This window comes from Paramisgurnus dabryanus, chromosome 24 (assembly GCF_030506205.2).
Source record: "Paramisgurnus dabryanus chromosome 24, PD_genome_1.1, whole genome shotgun sequence".
Lineage (NCBI taxonomy): Eukaryota > Metazoa > Chordata > Actinopteri > Cypriniformes > Cobitidae > Paramisgurnus > Paramisgurnus dabryanus.
The window spans coordinates 26,460,279-26,479,357 of record NC_133360.1 but is presented as its reverse complement, the minus strand read 5'-3'; the positions used below and the strand labels follow the sequence as shown (position 1 = coordinate 26,479,357).

The 19,079-nt window shown below is 36.9% G+C and overlaps 1 protein-coding gene across 1 annotated transcript in view; it reads right to left on the bottom strand.

The window, feature by feature from the left end:
• Positions 1–4,071: 4,071 nt before the first annotated feature.
• LOC135741052 (adhesion G-protein coupled receptor G7-like) overlaps positions 4,072–19,079 on the bottom strand; it is a 38,340-nt gene continuing 23,332 nt past the window's right edge. Inside the window, exons 6-17 of the mRNA XM_065259684.1 lie at positions 17,856–17,947; positions 17,322–17,449; positions 16,739–16,837; positions 15,294–15,454; positions 7,886–8,086; positions 7,663–7,775; positions 7,254–7,588; positions 6,828–6,909; positions 6,525–6,683; positions 6,268–6,427; positions 5,500–5,695; positions 4,072–5,256 (exon numbers count right to left, since the gene is read on the bottom strand). Of these exons, the coding sequence (XP_065115756.1) occupies positions 5,510–5,695; positions 6,268–6,427; positions 6,525–6,683; positions 6,828–6,909; positions 7,254–7,588; positions 7,663–7,775; positions 7,886–8,086; positions 15,294–15,454; positions 16,739–16,837; positions 17,322–17,449; positions 17,856–17,947 (1,716 nt within the window). The 3' untranslated portion in view covers positions 4,072–5,256; positions 5,500–5,509. The remainder of the gene's footprint in view (positions 5,257–5,499; positions 5,696–6,267; positions 6,428–6,524; positions 6,684–6,827; positions 6,910–7,253; positions 7,589–7,662; positions 7,776–7,885; positions 8,087–15,293; positions 15,455–16,738; positions 16,838–17,321; positions 17,450–17,855; positions 17,948–19,079) is intronic.

Here is a 19,079-nt window from a genome sequence, read left to right as displayed (position 1 = left end):
TGTTCATATATGTTTAAGTTGACACTACGTTGTGCCATACAGTTTTGCCATTCAAGATTTAATTCTTGCGTGTTTTTTCGTTGTGCATGATCACAGTTCATATGTGTGGGGAAAGATAAACTATTAGTGTAAAAATATTGCGTTAGGCTGCTTCATGAGTTAAAGACACACTATGCAGTTATTTTACCTTAATATAACAGCTTCAAAGTCATTTCGATGGTAAACGAAGTCATAGTATGGCGAATCATCCCCCTGTTGAAGCTCGGGAAGGACGCCGCTACCAAAACCAGCAATGCAAGCTTGAGAGAACCGCCCCTGACAAATCTCGCGAGAATCACGACTTGCTTTACGGCAACGACGTCACACACGTTAGGCTTGTTCGACTTCGTGCAGCGCTGCAAGAACCGGTAGTCGGATGACGTAAAAGTACCGCGAGAATGATCCGAGACGGCACTTTGACGTCATCCGGCTGTTGGTTCCTGCAGCGCTGCACGAAGTCAAACAAGCCTGTAACAACAAGCCTGTAACAACAACTGCACGCGCGCATTTGAGACGTGATGCTCGATGAGGGAAACAGCTAAGAAAATCCGTTCGGAAGAGAGTAGAAAGCGAAAAAGAGAATCTGACCGAGTTAGGAACCGGACAAGAGTCCCACGCGGTCAGGTTTTTACTCGTTGGCGTGAGCTAATAGACAGCCCTGGATGCAAAAGGGATGCTGATCTGGGGATCTTGTTGATGGACAAGTAAGTAAATCTTTTATTTGTAAATTTGTTTGCGGTCTATGTTGTATGTGGTTGCGCTTGCTTGTAGTGTGTATTTTTTTACTAAGCTGTTCATTCATCCAGTGTTGATAATTAGACCAGTAAAATAACTTCAACAAGGGTCTAGCTAGCTTACGATCATAAGAGCATTTAGCAGACTTGCTAACAAACACTCGTTTCTCTTACATGTTTTTTTGGCCATCTAAACTCAAGTGTTGTGTTGTGATGTGTACGTAGTCATTTGTCTAATTTCGATTGCTTATGGCCAACGAATAACGGCCAATGTTATGAAATAATGCAACGTATACAATTAACTTTGTCAATACATTTTGTAATGTTTACATTACAATTAAAAAACAAATGAAATTATACAGTAGACATAACGTTAGACTATAGACTGTTTACTTGTGATTAAGCTGCAATCTTGTAAAAACGTAATAAGCCAGCAAACGCGGTAGGCTACTTTTATTATTATATGCCTACTCTACACTTGGCATAAACTTCATATTATCCTATTACCATCATCTGTAGTTTAGTAGACATGCAGTAGCCTAATATTTGTATGAAACTGTGAAACATTCCCTGGTCATTATCTTCGAAGTCCATCTCACGCCCAACACTATCCTAACAGGTACGTACAGAGTGGGCGTGCGAAATTACGACAGTTGCAAGTTTTCCCCAGTGACTCTAGGGGTCGCTGTTTGACAAAAACATCAAACTGCATGGAATGCCTTTAAGAATTTTTTTACAATTCCTGCAAATGCAGTGATGAAGTTAATGTTCTCTTGATTTATTTTTATGAATTAAAATGTTTTGAAATGTGCTGTGAACAGACGCATTATTTCAAGAATGATAAAAAATCGTCAATAAGCTCATAATTTGCTCTAAAATAGTCTAAATGTTTAGTTTAAAACCATTTTAAAAAGCTGGTTATTTTGATGTTTCTGCGCAAGTTCAGCAGACAGTGAGGTTCGGGTTTGTTCCGATCAGAGCTCGTGAGCGGAGAGCGCATTTCTGAATATTAGAAATATTTTAATTAGAAATATATATAAAAAAAATATATTATAATGGATTTTTGTTAGGTCGGACAATGATTACCAAATTTCTCTCTCATATTGCTCTTCATAACCACTGAAAACAGTCAAAAAAGTAAAAACTAGTGGTGGGTTCAAAATAACTCATGACGAAATATGGTGAGTACCCACCGTCGCCGAAATCGACGCCTCTGAAAACATCCCCCCCTCTGTTTTTTTCACAAATCGCACCCTGTATATATTTATTATGTATGCAAACATAACATTTAAAAAACAACCAGTAAAGAAAAAAAAAGAAAAAGACAGGCTATATTTTAAAAGAAATACCCTAATAGAAAACTGTCAAATGTATGAAATATTTAATAAATTGTATTATAAAATACATGATATAATTGCCTTTTAGTATAACCAATTCAAATCTTTAATCTTTCTAAATGTAACGTGATGAAAACGCTATAAAAACACTACACTAAAGGGAAACATAGGGGGAACTGAGTTTGACACAACAAGCATCATCAGCCAATTTATAGGTGCACCCAGGGTTTAAATTGGGCCGGGGCCGTCCGGGGCTAAGCCCCGGCACATAGGCTGAAGGTCTCGCTCTGCTCTTGCCAGTGTACCCGCTGCGCTGGTGCGTGTGCACTGACGCGAAGGGAATAATGTGTTTTCATTCATTATGATGCATACTCACCAACGCAAGTTTAACGATTTGCGCGAGCAGATTACATACAAAGTCAATGCAAAGACGCAACCAGGCGCGTCCTCGCACGAGGCGATGAAAATGACGCGAATTGGGCGCCGCAGTTGCCGCGAAAACACGCGCATTTCCCTTTAAATGCGTCTTCGCGCAAGTTATGCAGCTCAAGCGAAAACACTCAAAACTTCAAGAACGCGCTCTCACGCAGGATCATTTGACGAGAGAGACAGAGAGAGAGAGACAGAGAGAGACAGAGAGAGAGACAGAGAGGTAAGAATGGTGCCCACGTCGAGAAAACTTCATAGAAGACTAGAAACGTGTAAAGGATTAAAGTATGTATGTCTCTCATCTAATTACATTATGTTAAGGATAACACTGGATATAACTATTGTATAGTTGAATAAAATAATGTATTTTGATTACACAAATCAAACCTAACTATATGATTGTTTTAGCTGCTGACCAGCATAGGGAATCTCTATGGCTAATTTCTAAGACATGTTGCTGATACAGTACTGTGTGTTGTACCTCTTCTTGTTAATTGAGTCTTTTGGGGTAGCCTATCTTATGCCTAGAATTATTCAAGGAGGTTAATTCTTTTAACTTCCTTTAAAATTTGATCAATTGTGCATAATGACATGTGCAACAAATGGATATAGGGTGTCAAACTCATAGATTTGCATCATTTAAAATTCAGAAGCTCTTTTTAAAATATTTTGGGTCAACCTCTGGCACAGCTTTAAAGCTGAAACTTATCAAATCCTATAGAGGTCCAGAATGTCATTGAAACACACCAGTGGCTTTGCTATCATCAGTATTAAACATGTTACCCCTTGAAGTACCCCTCCCCGCAGAGACCCCCCACATAACAAATCCCAATTTAACCCCTGGGTGCACCCCTAATTTTGGTCAGTGTCTCTGCCTACCAACCACACTTTTTTTGCCATGGTTTATGCATCTGATGGAAAACAAACAGTGCCATTTCTCTCATTAGGTTGCTCTGTATCTTGCACCTGGTTACTTTTGGCATATTTCTTGTGTTTATGTTTAAAAAATGTTTTTACTTTAAATGCAAAATACACTTGTTATGTTTTTCCCAAACCATTTGTGTTGATTTGTTATATAAACAAATGATTTACATAAAGTTATTACTATGCTTGACAATTTTTGTAGTAACCATTTTTTCCGGACCTATGAAAATGATGAGAATTCAGATTTGGACCTTTGAATGTAAACTTTGAGAACCCCTGTTCTAGACGTATCATATGTGTAATTACTTGTACTGTAAATGGCTCCTCCTGGTGGATATAAAGAATCCCTGACTGGATTCAGTAGTTCAAATGCCATTGTCTTTCCATTAATCACATTTTAATAACCAGTACATTCATTCTTACAGTCAGTAATAAAAAAACAATTGAAAATATTTCCATCATGGCAGTCATTACCATCAACATTACAACAGTAAACTAGGCAAGACCTCAGTTCAATGAATTATGAACAGTTGGACACAATGCTTATGCAGCCACTTATTATCCATTTTTAAAACACCAATTTACAAAATATGACAAAAGAGTCTTAATTATTTAATATACCATTTATTTATTTATTTTACATTTATTCTGTTATTACAATTTGAGATACATCTGAATAAATGTAAAACTATCAATGTTTAAGACATTAAAAATTAGATTCAAAGTATGTTAAAAATAACAAAAAATACTACAAAATATAAGCCTTAAAAAGTTATTGCATTAACAATACAGCAGTGTTGCCAAGTCCACGGTTTTCACACAGAACTGGGCCACTTTTAAACTGTTGTGTTTTGTCAGCAGGTTAAAGGTGGAAGAATTTATTTATAAAATCAGTGTTTATAATATATTATATAATATTAATTATTTATTTACTGTAAGAAGAAAATGCGTGTTTTGCATAAAAGTTCATGTATTTTAGGGATGGTAGTGGCATTTCTAAGTCTTGGGGTTTGGCGTAAGGACAGTGGGCTATTTTGTTGGCAACCTTGCAATGTACTCTGAATTTAAATAAAAATTAAAAATTATGAAAAAATAAAGCTGAATTAAGTTATTTCAACTTAACTTTTTGTCATTTATAGCAACTCCTCCACAATTTTTATATCAACTTGATTAAATGTTTTAGTTTAACAAGGAATTTTTACAAAGTCAGTAACCAAGCTTCAGAATACAAATCAATATCATATAAATGTATGTTTTGTTTCTATAGCACTTTTCAAAATTTTGCATTATTGAAAAGCAGCTTTAAAATACATACTGTATTAGTATTGAAAGGAGAGATGAAAAGAAAAACAGAAAATATGCAATATATGGACTACATGGTATTATTGCAATTGTTTCAGAAGATGTATGTTATTGATAATAACTGGGAAAATAATTGTCTGTAATTGTAACGATAATTATTTTATTGTTCAACTTTAACTGTGAAAATTGTTGCCTGTGATTGGTTTCTAAATAAGAAAAAGATTTAATGCAATTACAACATCAAAATTGAATCATTTTAAGAAATTGATACGCATCTAAAATGCCTGTTATATAAAACTGAGTTGCATACTAAATGAAATCAAACTGAATTTCTAAAATAATGACACCCATCACACATACATCCACCATAATTCAAGTTGGTATCCCCCTTTCTCAGCATCCATTTAACATAAGATTCACTTCACAGGTTGTGCCTTTATACTGATGTGATGTGATGTGATCAGCACAGCCTCCAATGATCTCCTTCAGCTCTATAATGAAATGTGACACACATTTTTATTTGTTTGTCATGGTCACAAAGCAGCAATACTGTATAAAATCAACATTACATCTGTAAAATCTGTTCAATAGTAAAAAGATTGCACTCTTAACTATTTTTTTGAACTTGATGTTCAAAATGACAGAGAGATCTGCTTGTTCGAAATGTACAGTGTGTGTTTAGTAAAAAGCATACTTGATACATTAGCATGATACATTATGTGTCCAGTTATTACCATTGATGACCTAAGGCTTCCCGGTGGAGTCAGGATCAGTGGGTCTGTAGGTTTCATTATTTTCTTTTGCCTTAACTTTCCATAGAAGGACTACTTTCCTGTGAATGCCAATGTTGGGTGCATTCATGGCCTTGAGAATGGCTGGATATGATTTTATTACGGATCTCAGAGTGAATAAAATAAATATTTGTATGCCCTTCGGAAATAGAAAAAATCTAATTAATATCATTGCAAGCATTGCAGATTAAATTTACAAGCAATGAAGTTTAGTTAAAATGCATTTATTTTACATTGCAAGGCTTTGTGATAATGAAAAATAAAGTTGAGTGCAAATGTAAATTGCCAAAATGAAGTGTGTAAAATAGGAGTCCATGTGCATTACTACACTGTAAAAATTCCTTGTTGCACTTAAATATTTAAAGTTAATCAATTTAAATTTACAATTACTTAAACTTTTTTGATGTAACGCCCTCTCCCAAGTATTGACTGTGTACCGCTTCATTGGTTACTTCCTGTTTGTAGATATTTTAGCATGGTCTGGCTTACAGGGCACCAAGGATTTTTTTACAGTGTAGTGATGTGGTAATCATTGTTTTTAGTGTAAATGCAAATAATTGTAACAATGCCCGCTTTAGTTATTCTAATGATAACCATAATCTTGTATTTATTAGTTGAATGGAACATATTTTCAGTTTAGTGATGATAAATCCGTGCTGATGCCTTGCTGATTCCAAAAGGGAAATGGTTTGAAAAACTTAATTATCAAACCTGTGTTGTGTTGCAGACACAAAAAACTATGCTCAGGGTGCAGTGGAGAGTTGGTTCATGGGTGAAAAGCAAAATGTAACCAGTGAACCACATTAGACTAAGCATCACAGCCAGAGAAAAACTACTCAGAATCTTCTTCTTTAGAGGAGTTTGACGCGAACTGGACAACAAAAGTGTTATCAGGACAAACAAGATTGTACAAGCTAATTACCATTAATGTATTACTTCTGAGAGTATGTGTCTAAAATAAAAGGTACCTGTTTAAATTAGGTTTGGTCTTGCAGATGTTCAGAGAGAAATGCAGCAATATTGCCATGTTGGAGAACAGCATGATACCCAAAGGAAGCAGAAATGCCCAGAACATTGGCTTCCTCAAACTGAAATTATGTTTGGGGTCCAAGAAAGCCAACCAGCAACTGTATGACAAGTGAACTCATAAAATCAGTACTGCAAGCATTTAGTGATCAAATACTGTGGCATCCATAATGTATTACTAGTGTCAACATGGAACCAAGATATTTTAATTTAAATCAGTGAAATCCCCAGATATTGGTACTTACAACTCTTCTTGTCGATAACCTAAAGGATCGTCGACTCTGTAAGTGAAACCCAGTGAGAGACCAACAATGATGGCGGGAAACCCTGAGACAGAAAAAGTTTTATAGGCACTCAGTAATGTCATTGTACTGTATATTAACACTTTATAGCCAGGATTCTTATGCTTGTCCTCACAACACTACAGATACATTAACTAACCTTATAGTCAAAATATGAACCCTAGCATTGGGGATGTACCCTTTTAAAAAGTCTGCATTTGTCCCTACTGTAAATAGTTCATAATAGTATCTCAGTAGTACAAATGTATACAAATCTGTAACGAATGGTACATAATAGAACCTTTTTGAAGGGTACCGCCCCAGTTACAGTTGACAGACATTTTTTACTAAAAGTGTAGGTTAAACAATAAGACTTTCTGAGTTTCCTACCCCAGCCGACTGCTATGGACACCTTGGGAAACCATGGGGGTGTTCCAGATATTGTGGTTGTTTTGAAAATAAGGAACACATTAATTCCATACAGAGTATTCCAAGTGAATGTGGCCAACAAGAAGTAATGAATCAAGGCTGTAAATGCCGTACAAGGACCCTCGTCAGAGTATCGATGATAGTCTGACACAGGAATACGATTTTCTGCTGCAACTTTAGACACTTTTGCATGTACGACAGGGTTGTTTATGCCAAAGATGAAGAGAAGATAGAAAATCATCATGCTCAAGCAGATGTTCACCAAAAGCAGAGTCGGGCTGCATCCCCTTGACTTCCTGTATTAAAGAGTTTATGAATATATTAAACAAATGAGAAAAAAGCCATGCTTGACTTTCTTGACTGTTTTTACCTGGTTGCAATTTGGTAAACTGCTGTGACAGCCAGACCCAATATAGAAAGAGTACAGCCGGCAATGCTGATCCAGTGTAATTCTTCTGAATACTGAAAGTTTATATTGATAGACTGCAAAAAGACAATATTTTAAAACATTTTATGGGTCCCTGACAGACATTATGATCACTGCAATGTATATATTTACTTTAATAAATTATTTGACCATAAATGTATCTTACCATCAGGACTGCAAAGTTCTTATTTAAGTTATTATTTTCAAAATTTTCTTCATGTTGATTTTCTTCATGTTCAAATCTACAGCTGCACTGTGTGTGGCCTGAGAAGCTCTTTGTTTTCGTGCAGCCTTTTGTACTCCAGTCTTTTTCGCTGTAACTCCAAAACACGCATGCAAAGTCGTTGAGGGACATCGTGGGATCATGCTGAAAGGTCAACAATCTTTTAATTAATGGGCAATGTGTTGATTTATAACTCATTAGGTATTTTTTGAGGTATTTACCCTGTTAGCCCCAGGGACAACTTTTGTAGTTTGATTCTGAGAGTACATACTGTATATACATTGAGTTTTTAATGTTTAATGCCATGTTTTAATTACCATCTTTATCCTTTTTCCATCCTTATCCTTTCTTTCATTTTAGAAATATCTCAAAAATACACCATTATGCTGTCTGCATCAGATGCAGAGAAGCTTATCCTCGCTTTTATGACCTCAAGAATATTCAATTCAATTTTATTTATATAGCGCTTTTCACAATTGTTAATTGTTGCAAAGCAGCTTTACATGAGTAGATGTAGAGGAGAACATTGAAAATCAATACATAGTATAAGAAGTAGAATATAGCGGCTAAGGATAAAAAAACGTGTATGCGAGCATATTAATAATGTAACGTATACAGTAAAGTGCTAAGTTAAGCCAAAGTTGGCTGACTCTCCCTGGGACTAAAAAACCCCCTAGGAGAAAACCCAATGGGAAGAAATCCTAGAAGGACAAAAAACCCTAGGGAGAAATTAATATTTATATTTATAATATATAGACATGGTAGGGATAGGAATCGGGTAAGCGGATTAAACTGGTTCAGCCGGTGGCCGTTGGTCGCGCATCGGTTGGGCATCACGTTGAAGGACAGCCAGTAGATCAGTGGTGCGATGACCTTCACAGTAACAGGAACTGGGTCTGTTTGTCTCATTGTCCTCAGTGTCGAGGACGAGACAGGGAGACAAAAAGAGAATTCTTTTAGCGTAGGGGCCGTTCGCATGTAATGCAAGTGTCATACATTATAGTGGTTTAATTCAGCTCGGTTCCAGACAGGCTAACTATTGCGGCAAGAGTAAATTACCCATATGAGGTATGTGAGTGCTTTGTTCTAGACAAAATAACTACTGCGGGAAAAGTACATTTACTGGACATTCTATGTGAATGCTTTGTTAAAGAAGAATGTCTTAAGTTTAGATTTAAATTGTTCGACTGTGTCTGATACTCGAACATTATTTGGACGTTAGAGATATGACTATCAAAAGATAGATTGCTTTCAAACATTACGCCTAAATTCTTAACCATGGAAGATGGCACCACCGTGCAGCCATCTATGGGCAACTTGTAATCTGACATATTATGTTTGGAGCGATTTGGTTCAATAATAAGTATCTCAGTCTTATTGGAGTTTAGCATAAGAAAGTTATGTGCCATCCAGTCCCTAAAATCACTAATGCAGTCTGTTAGCTTAGCAAACGGGTGTGTTTCGCTAGGATGTGACGAGATGTAAAGCTGGGTATCATCCGCATAGCAGTGAAAACTAATGTTATGTTTCCTGATAATGGGCCCTATCTTGCACCCAGCGCAATTGACTTTGTCCGTGACGCATGTATCATTCGTATTTTGCGCCGGCGCACAGCGGGGTTTTTCCCTCCACAGATGCACGTCAGCAAACTAGAGAATGAACTTGCGCTCCCTGGGCGGTTCAGCGCAAAAAGGAGGCGTGTTGCGGCGCAAACCATCTCTTATGCTATTTTGCAGTTCCAAAAAACAATTGCGCTACTAACCAAAAAAAACTAGTCTAAAGTCAGTGGCGCGTTGCGCGTGGTTCATTATGCTATTTTAAGGGCGCATGCTTGACCATAATGTATAGCGTGCACAACGCGCATACACTTTGCTTATCTAATCTACACAGATGCAACAGTTATTTTTGCAAATCATAAATTGTTACACTTAAAAATATTAATACACGAGATAAGGGGAATCATAGTGGTGAGCATTGTGGTGATAGTTTTTATTTATTCTCATGCAAATAACGATTAAAATATTTTCATAACTTTGTTGTGTGGCTGTATTACGTTTATTTTATGTAAATAATAGTTAAAATGTTTTCATAAGAAACCTTAATGTATATGAACTTGATTTGTAAGTGTACTTTGGGGTTGGACCTTGCTTGCGTTTCTTGGGTCCGATTTCAAAGCCCCCAAACCCTTTCAGCGGTGAGGGTGGACGCAGCGATGTCCTCTGCTGGCGTCAAGTCCTGAGGCAGATCCACCTCCCGTTACACGGCGTGCCCGATTTATGCTGGCAAGCGTGGGATTCCCCCGTACAAGGACGTCGGTCTCCTCGGCTGTGAACCGCTCCTGGCGTGCGCCTGGTAAATCCGTCATAATAATAGCAACCCGCCATGGAACTTGCGCCCTTGCGTTTAAAGGGAATGTTGGCTAGCGTTTTGATTGGTTTATTTGACGTTACGCCCAAACCACACCTATGAATAATGAACCTACTTCAGACCAACCCCTTATTGATTTGCGCCCGGCGCAAGAGTTATTTCTCACGCCGGGAAAATAGCAACAGCGCCCAAGATCCGCCCACAAACTCACTTGCGCGTTGCGCTTCGCACTTGCGTTTCAGATCGTTAAAATAGAGCCCAATGTCTCTTATAGGTAACATATATAGCGAGAAAAGGATAGGGCCAGGAACTGATCCCTGAGGTATGCCGTATTTAACGGGGGAGTGATAGGACTCTTCCTCATTTACATAAACAAAGTGATATCGATTGGTTAGATACGATCTAAACCAGGCTAGCGCCTGACCACTGATGCCAACATAGTTTTCTAGTCTATTGAGTAGGATTCTGTGATCTATTGTGTCAAAGGCTGCACTAAGGTCTAGTAATATAAGGATTGAGATTTCACCACGATCGGATGTTAATAGGAGGTCATTTGTAACTCTAAGCAGCGCTGTTTCTGTGCTATGGTGGGGCCTGAATCCTGATTGGAACTTTTCATATGTATTATTATTCGCTATGAATGTGCGTAGCTGGCTTGCCACTACTTTTTCTAATATTTTAGAAAGAAAAGGTAGATTTGAGATTGGTCTAAAGTTTTTAAGATCTCCCTGGTCAAGGTTTGGTTTTTTAATGAGCGGTCTAATAACTGCTAGTTTGAAAGCTGTTGGAACGTATCCTAATTCTAGCGATGAGTTAAAGATATTTAGTACCGTGTCGGACACTACATGAAATACCTCTTTTAGTAATTTTGTGGGAATGGGGTCTAATATACAGGACGATGATTTAGATGACGTTACTAATTTAGAGAGCTCTTCTATCGTAGTAGGTTTAAATGACTCAAGATGTTCGTTTGATAATCTAGTGGTAAATGTACTATTGGGTAGAGTGGTGGCTGCTTGTGTAGTTTCTATGTTTTCCCTAATAGAAATAATTTTGTTAGTAAAGAAGTTCATGAAGTCGTTACTATTGTGTTGGGAGTTTACTATTGGTTTCTGTTTGTTCTTTGTTTGTAGTCAGTTTCGCAACTGTGCTAAAGAGGAAACGAGGGTTGTTATGATTTTCTGTAATAAGCGTACTGAGATAGGTAGATCTGGCGGTTTTAATAGCCAGTCTCTAGTGTTGAACACTATCTTTCCATGCTGAACGCCATACCTCTAACTTTGTGTTTCGGTAGTTTCTTTCCATTTTTCTAGCTATTTTTTAAGGGCTGCAGTATGATGGTCATACCATGGAGCTGGCGTTTTTTCTTTGAGTCTCTTTTTTCGAATGGGAGCAACGGCATCCACCGTGCTAGAGCAAACGTTGTTCAGGTTTTCTATTATAATATCCAGATCTTCACGGTTATCTGCTACATGTTTCATTTGAGACAAGTCTGGAAGAGTGCTAATAAAGCTATCTTTAGTGGTGGAAATTATTGTTCTGGCTAATCTGTAGCATGTTGTAGACTGAACAGTCCTATCTAGAAGTATTGTGTATGACACAAGGCAATGGTCTGAAACGGCATCGCTCTGGGGTGATATTTCGATGTCATTAATATTGAGTCCGAGTGACAGAATTAAGTCTAATGTGTGCTTACGAGTATGCGTGGGTCCAGACAGGTTTTGTTTAATACCGAGAGAATTTAGAACATCCATAAACGCACGTCCTAATGCATCTTTTGAGTTATCCACATGGATGTTAAAATCACCAACGATAAGAGCTTTATCTACAGTGACTGTAAGCTCAGATAGGAAGTCTGCTATTTCTTTAAGAAAATCTGTGTGGTGGCCCGGAGGCCCATATATGGTAGCTAAAATAAACGAAAGCTGTTTGTTGTTACGATCAGTTATTTCCATGTTTAACAGTATTATTTCAAACGGATTAAATTTTAGTTCTGATTTATGGTTTACTTTGAACATTTTGTTGTATATTGTAGCTACACCACCCCCTCTCCATTTTAGACGAGGAACGTGTTTATAATAATAGTCTTGTGGGGTGGATTCGTTTAAACTGATGTAATTGTCTGCTTTAAGCCAGGTCTCTGTTAAACAGAGTGCATCTAAGTTTTGGTCAGTAATTATTTCATTGATAATTGGTTCTTTATTGGTAAGCGATCTAATGTTAAGAAGGCCGAATTTTAACATTTGAGTTTCATCTTTTAATGTATTGTGTTCTAATTTTATGTTAATAAGATTTGTACGAGACGAGGTAAACGGTGCTCTGTATTTATGTGTTCGAGGAACAGACACAGTCGAGATGTGTTGGTACTCTGGTAAAAAAGGCTCTAGAATAGACTATAGTAACTCTTTACTCGGGGCGTGTCGCGCATTTCAGGTGAACAAGCTTCAGCTGGTTCAAAATGCAGCAGTTCAGTTCAGTTCACAAATTTTACTTGTTTCTAAAATTTTTACTAGTTCACAGTTCCAAAAATGAACTAATTTATAGTTTTCCCATATTATTTTTTAAAAATGATTGCCATTATAGCCCATATAGAACCAAACACAGCAATTAATTTATTAGTTTTAACACTGAAGCTAAATGCATCAGATTTCATCTTCATATCCTACCAGGGTTTACATTAGCATTGACTGTCTTTTAATTTTTGTAATTGCTTGCACATACCTTGAAAGGCTAGCCGGGTGCTTCAAGGGGGTCGCACACCGGGCGAGAAGCGCCTGGAGGCGCATGTTGGAGAACATGCAGGTATCGCACATGCACGTTTAACAGCGTGAGCTTAGTCAGAGTCTATTTCAAGATCCAGAATATGCGTTGTTAATCGTTAATGATTTGGGACAAATATGATGTTATTTAATGTTAAACTATGTGAGTGGCGCGGCAGGGATTTCAGCAGCGTCCAGAGTCAGTGTGTCACCTCCATGCTTCTTTTTGTTTTGATGACGCATACAGCCGTGAAACGCTGGTGTTGCTAGATTGGGTGTTTTTTTCCGATACACATTAAGGTCTATTTACAGTGTGTTTTAGCTGGGTTTTCGCCTGGAAGACTCTATAGAAATCTGGCATCCTATTTGTTGACGTGAAACTGAGAGAGTGTGCCGTTCACAAACACACAGTAACGTTCATCAGGCAGTAATACAGTACGTTCAATTCACGTTCGCCCAAAATATGAACAAGTTCATGAACTTTCGTACAATTAACTCGTTCAGGCACAGCACAGAGCATAGGGATGTGCATCTCCATAACTAAATCTACTGCCTTAATTTTTTGTTTATTCCACTCAGATTTACAAGTCATTTCAACTTACTATTATTTATGTTGACTAGAGATGAGTTGTTATAACTTATAATATGTTGCCATATTTCATAACTTATAATATGTTGCCATATTTCAACTACCCTGTGGGTAACTTTGAATATAGGGTTTTACCGTTCGGATTGGTCAATGCCCCCTCTGTCTTTAAGGCTTTAGTGAACGATTTGTCTTGAGAGAATGCTGAATGTTACAATTGTATTGGTGTGTAACAGCTCAACTACACAGTATATGTCACTGAGACTCTGCCTGTGAAAACCAGTCTAAAGTCTCAAATCTTATTGTGAGATACGGAGCATCACAGTTTGATTTCAAGCATTAATTTTATGACTCAATATTTAAGATATCAAGTTTACATTTTCACAGAATGTTCTTTACATTATATAGAGTTATTTTATGTACTAAACAGTAAACCACAAATCAATTTTATACAATAGTTTAGTAACATATTCTTTTGGAAGAATTTATCATTATAATTAACCTAATTATTTTTTGTATTTTGTATCACCATAGTCCCTAAACCAGTGTTTCTCAAACTTTTTCTGCCATTCCCCATTTTGGGGGTAGGGAAGGGTTCCAAGCACCACCTGTCCCCAATCCCCCTAACAAAATGGTAATCAAGTAGGATTTAAGTTTAACTGTTGAAATGTATTTAATTACATCATGTTTTAAAACATAAGTTTTCTTTTCTTTCTTTGTCACAAATGTATCTATTGTTAACTTTTAAACCCGCTACCATCTATACCAACTCTCCACATTAAAGTTTTTGTTCCACTTTAATTAAAATTCGGATATTAATTCATTCTTGTAGGCTATGCCTACAATATTTCTGCATGCCATTTTCTTTACAGTCTGATGTTGTTTTAAGTTATAATCATATTTAAATGTGTCATTTTAAGTGTATGGTCAATAAATAAAGGAATTAATAGAGATCACAAAAAGACAAAATTTTCTGTTTGTCACACCCCACTTGTAATGTTCCTATTACCCACCAGCCCGCCCCACACTTTAAGAAACGCTGCCCTAAATGTATGTAAATTCAGGGAATGGGATTCGAAAACATTTCTACCCAATTTTGTGTCCCCCCATTTCTCAAACCAAAGTTACACCCTTGCTTGTAATGATCGAATGTCAACCGACCGAACGAATATTCGAATAATCAAATATTCTGGTCCAGCCCTAGATAGCTCCACATATTTTACTATGTGACGTGACACACCTCGGTTTCCGTAGTGTTGTGATCACGCCAGCAAGTGATAAGTTATCAGGACATAGCAACAGTTTAGAGAAGAGAAAGCAATCTTAAAATATTCATTGTTGACTTTATATGCAGATGTACTGAATCTGGGAATCTTCCCATCCCTATCTTCTATACATTACATTATTACTTCGCTTGCTGGTACGGCTGCAGTACAATCCTACTTTTGTTGTGTATTTCCTGCTTTATTAATGCGAAGCTGCTTTGAAACAAATAAACAATTGTGAAAAGTGCTATATAAATAAAATAATAAAATAAAAACTAATCCTATTTTCAGTCTTTTAATTAATATACAAAAAAATACAGGAAATATGTACACAAAATAAAAAACAGAATAAAATGGCTACAGACATTTCTCACCGATGGTGTGACTGAAAACTGAACTTCCATGGTGCCAGAACCATTTTTGAACAGGTTAGCAGAGAACACTCTTCTCTTGGTATTCAGAGAAGGTTTAAAGCTTTGTGACGGAAAAAAAAGATCACTATCATAGAGAACAAACCCAACATCTTTGTCCATCCCTAAAGAGAGAGAGAGAGAGAGAGGGGAGAAGAGAAGATAAGAGTGAGAGAGAGAGATTCTTTACTGCAGTTATTGACATTTGCCCCTATACATGGGTTTCAGTCATGTGACTTTTTACGTTATGCCGCCATCTTGAGGACCTACCGAGTACCAGTAGGCTACTGACAAGCATTGGCTGGCTTGCTACGATTTACGGATTTCTTATCTTTTACTGTCTATGATTCTTATGGATACGGGAAATGGCTACGAAAGACAACATGTCGCACCTCGACTGTCATGAAAAGAAACGCGACTTTAAAAAAATATACCTTGGTTTGGGTGTGATGGCTACTCAATCCCCGATACGTTCTTCCAGCCGCTGTTGGCTGCTACCGAACTACCACTATTTTACAACACTAAGGCGGCGCGTCACAACATGAAACTTTGCTCGAAGTATCACCTGGATCTCTACTCATGAACGCGAACATTGAGAACATTGTTTGTGTACACAGAGTTTAATAAAAAGAAAGTTTTGTACAACTGATTTTGGCTGTTATGGTGTCTGCTCGTCATCCCTGCCAGACGGAAATAATCGATTTCTGAATGCGAATGAATGAATCTCATATGAGGCTCCTTTTTCAACTAGAAGGTCAATATTGTTTTTCACTTGCGACAAAACAACGAATTATCTGTGCATTTATATGGAACTATGCTTTAGGAGCTATCCATCTTTACTCTCCTCCCTCCTTACGTTCCATTCGCAGATCGATACATCTAGACTGGGAAGATGGCGGCGAGCGGAAGCCAAATCAACCAAAGTCAGTTGTTCAAAACCTTCTTTTTAGTAAACTCTTTGTTCACAAACAATGTTCTCAATGCTCGAGTTCACGTGTAGAGACACAGGCGATACTTCGAGCAAAATATCATGTTTTGTCGAGCCTTCTTAGTGTTGTAAAAATAGCGATTTTGATGCTCACAACATATTGAAGGCATAGCTTCTAGTTCTTTTGCGATCACTTCAGGTCCTCAAAATGGCGGAAGACAAGAGAGTGACGCCAGCTGAAACCCATGTATAGTGTAAGCCTGTCTTTAAACATCTCCTTCATGACCGTGATAATCATATGCGGGGGAAACCGTTATTGAAAATTATTATATGGCCTTCTTAATCACTTTATTATATTACATTAATTTTTTATTTTAAATTCTTTCTCTAACATTTTAAAATCAGATTAATTTAATTTACACTTTCAGCATATTATTGTATATGGAAAATGTATTATATACAGAATATACTGTAGATCTACCTTTACTGAATGTGATATTCATCTGTATGTCAACTTCAGATGAAAAATGAGTCATATTTGAATCCAGTTTTATTCTCCTAGGTGTAAAGGTGTCATTACCTGTTGATAAAATAAGTAGATAATTAAGGTTGATCTATGTAGAGAAAACATGTGAATATTTGTAATGATGAAGACAGAATGATTTACTGTAAAGGTAAAGTCATATTATTATAATGCAGAAATGTTTACTATTGCTGGATGTTAGACAGACTAAATTTTACAGTCAATTGTTTGTTTTAACTCACCCATAAATATACATGACCTCTGTTTTAATAGCTCAAATGCTAAAAAATGTATTATAGACTAACACTTGTAAAGCTTAAAGGTATATGCTAACAACAGCATGCCATAATATTGATGATCACAAAAATCTTTTTATAATTGTGTCTGGTTTTAGTGAGGCGCTAACTATGTAAGTTAATGGGGCAAGTTCATACATTTAAAATGGCTCACATATTTTACACTATTGGAACACATCTCAAACGCACGTCCAGTCTCTATGAAGCTCATCCAATGTGATTGGTCAAGATGGTCCAGTACTTACCTTTAAATAAGGTTAACTGCACTTGTTGAGTCCCATTTTTCCCCTTAAAGGACTGCACTGCCAAATTTGGCTGTACCAAGTTATTTGATTCCTCGCGCAGTGAGAAATTCTGCAGAGTCTGTGTTAGACTGTAAAAACACACTACAAAATCAGACATTAACATACAGTATGTATGCGTAATTTTGGTAAGTCCCTCTGTGGTTAAAATCAAGTTCCCTTTCAGTCGGTCACTACGACGTCACTTTCTCAAGGAGGGGGCACGTTATGGCACCCGCGCCCTGACCTGTGGGATCTCCATGTGTGGTAGGTTATGGTGATTTATCGCAAGCGGTTTACATGTATATCTATGGTCCGAGGTGGTGTGAAAGAGTGGAGGTCGGGACTCATTTGCATATTTATATCTATGTTCCGAGCTGTGCGATTGAGTAGAGGTGGGGACTAATTTGTATATTCTAGATACTAATACTAAATGAGGCAAGTTCCATTCAAGCAGTTTTTTAAAGCATGAATAAAGAAATGAATATTTTCATATACTTAGAAAGAGCATCACGGCTGACATGAGAGAATTTCTCAGCACTGGCACTCAGGAGCTGACTGACTGTGGCTACTGTAGATACAGCAATATCCTACACAACAAACAAAGAGATTGAGGTTAAAACCTGTTGTTCTGGTTCTACAAGGAAGATGGGTTTAAACACTTTAATTACCTAAACAAATGTTGTACATATACCTGTCTTGGCATATACAGTAAAGTATCGCTGGCATAGATGGGGAAGTGTGCGGTATTAAAGGTTTCTTGTCTAAAACATTGACTGAAAGTTTATTTGGGATATTAAGAATCCTTTTAACACCTTTATTTAAAAAAATGGAAAACTTCATCCATTTGCATTAAGCTTTGTATAGTTAGAACCCCAGTCATGTTTTTGAATGGTCGTGCATCATTTCCTCAGTTGCCACTGAGACAGGAGAAATACAGATTTCAGTGTTGCACTTCCTTCTTTCAATGATGTAAAAATCATCATTTTGTATCATTGAAAGAAGGAAGTGGAATATCTTTGTTGAGGGGATGAGACTACAAACATCCCTTTTCTTGGTCAAATAGGCACCAAATTCTAAATGTATGTTACATTTCGACTACAAATATGACACACTGTCAATAAAAATGAATGTTTCTATGGGTGAAATGCTCCTTTAAGTGAATTTATTGCAAAGTTAATATTGAGTAAATGTTTGCAGAATGAAAAACTGAAAGTTGTTGTGTTGTTGATGTGCATTAGTCAAATGAATTATGTTTATCTGTTTTATCGGAACCGTGCCAAATTAGGCAAAATACCAAAATGCAAATGATTTCCACAGAGCAGAGCATCAAAGAGATACTGTATTTAGACCGTTTCATCGGGCACACGTGCGGTGACGCGATAAGCGCCTGGTCCGAACTTTACTTTCAGTTTCTGTTTGTTTAATGGTCTGACTAGTTGCTGAAACTGAACTCTTAAACAAATACCTCATAAAACATAACAAATATTTTGAGTTCCTATGTAATCTACGTGTTGTTTATTTAGCTTGTTACACTGTAAAAAAATTCCATAAAAATTACAATGTTATTGCAGCTGGGTTGCCGGTAATTTACCGTAGATTTAAATTTATGTTATTTACTGGCAAGAGTTTGTTCAAAGTTAAATACATTTTAAATATTAACCAGTCTTTATCTTTATAGAATAAAACTATACAATAACAGCCTCATGCAAAGCATTTTGG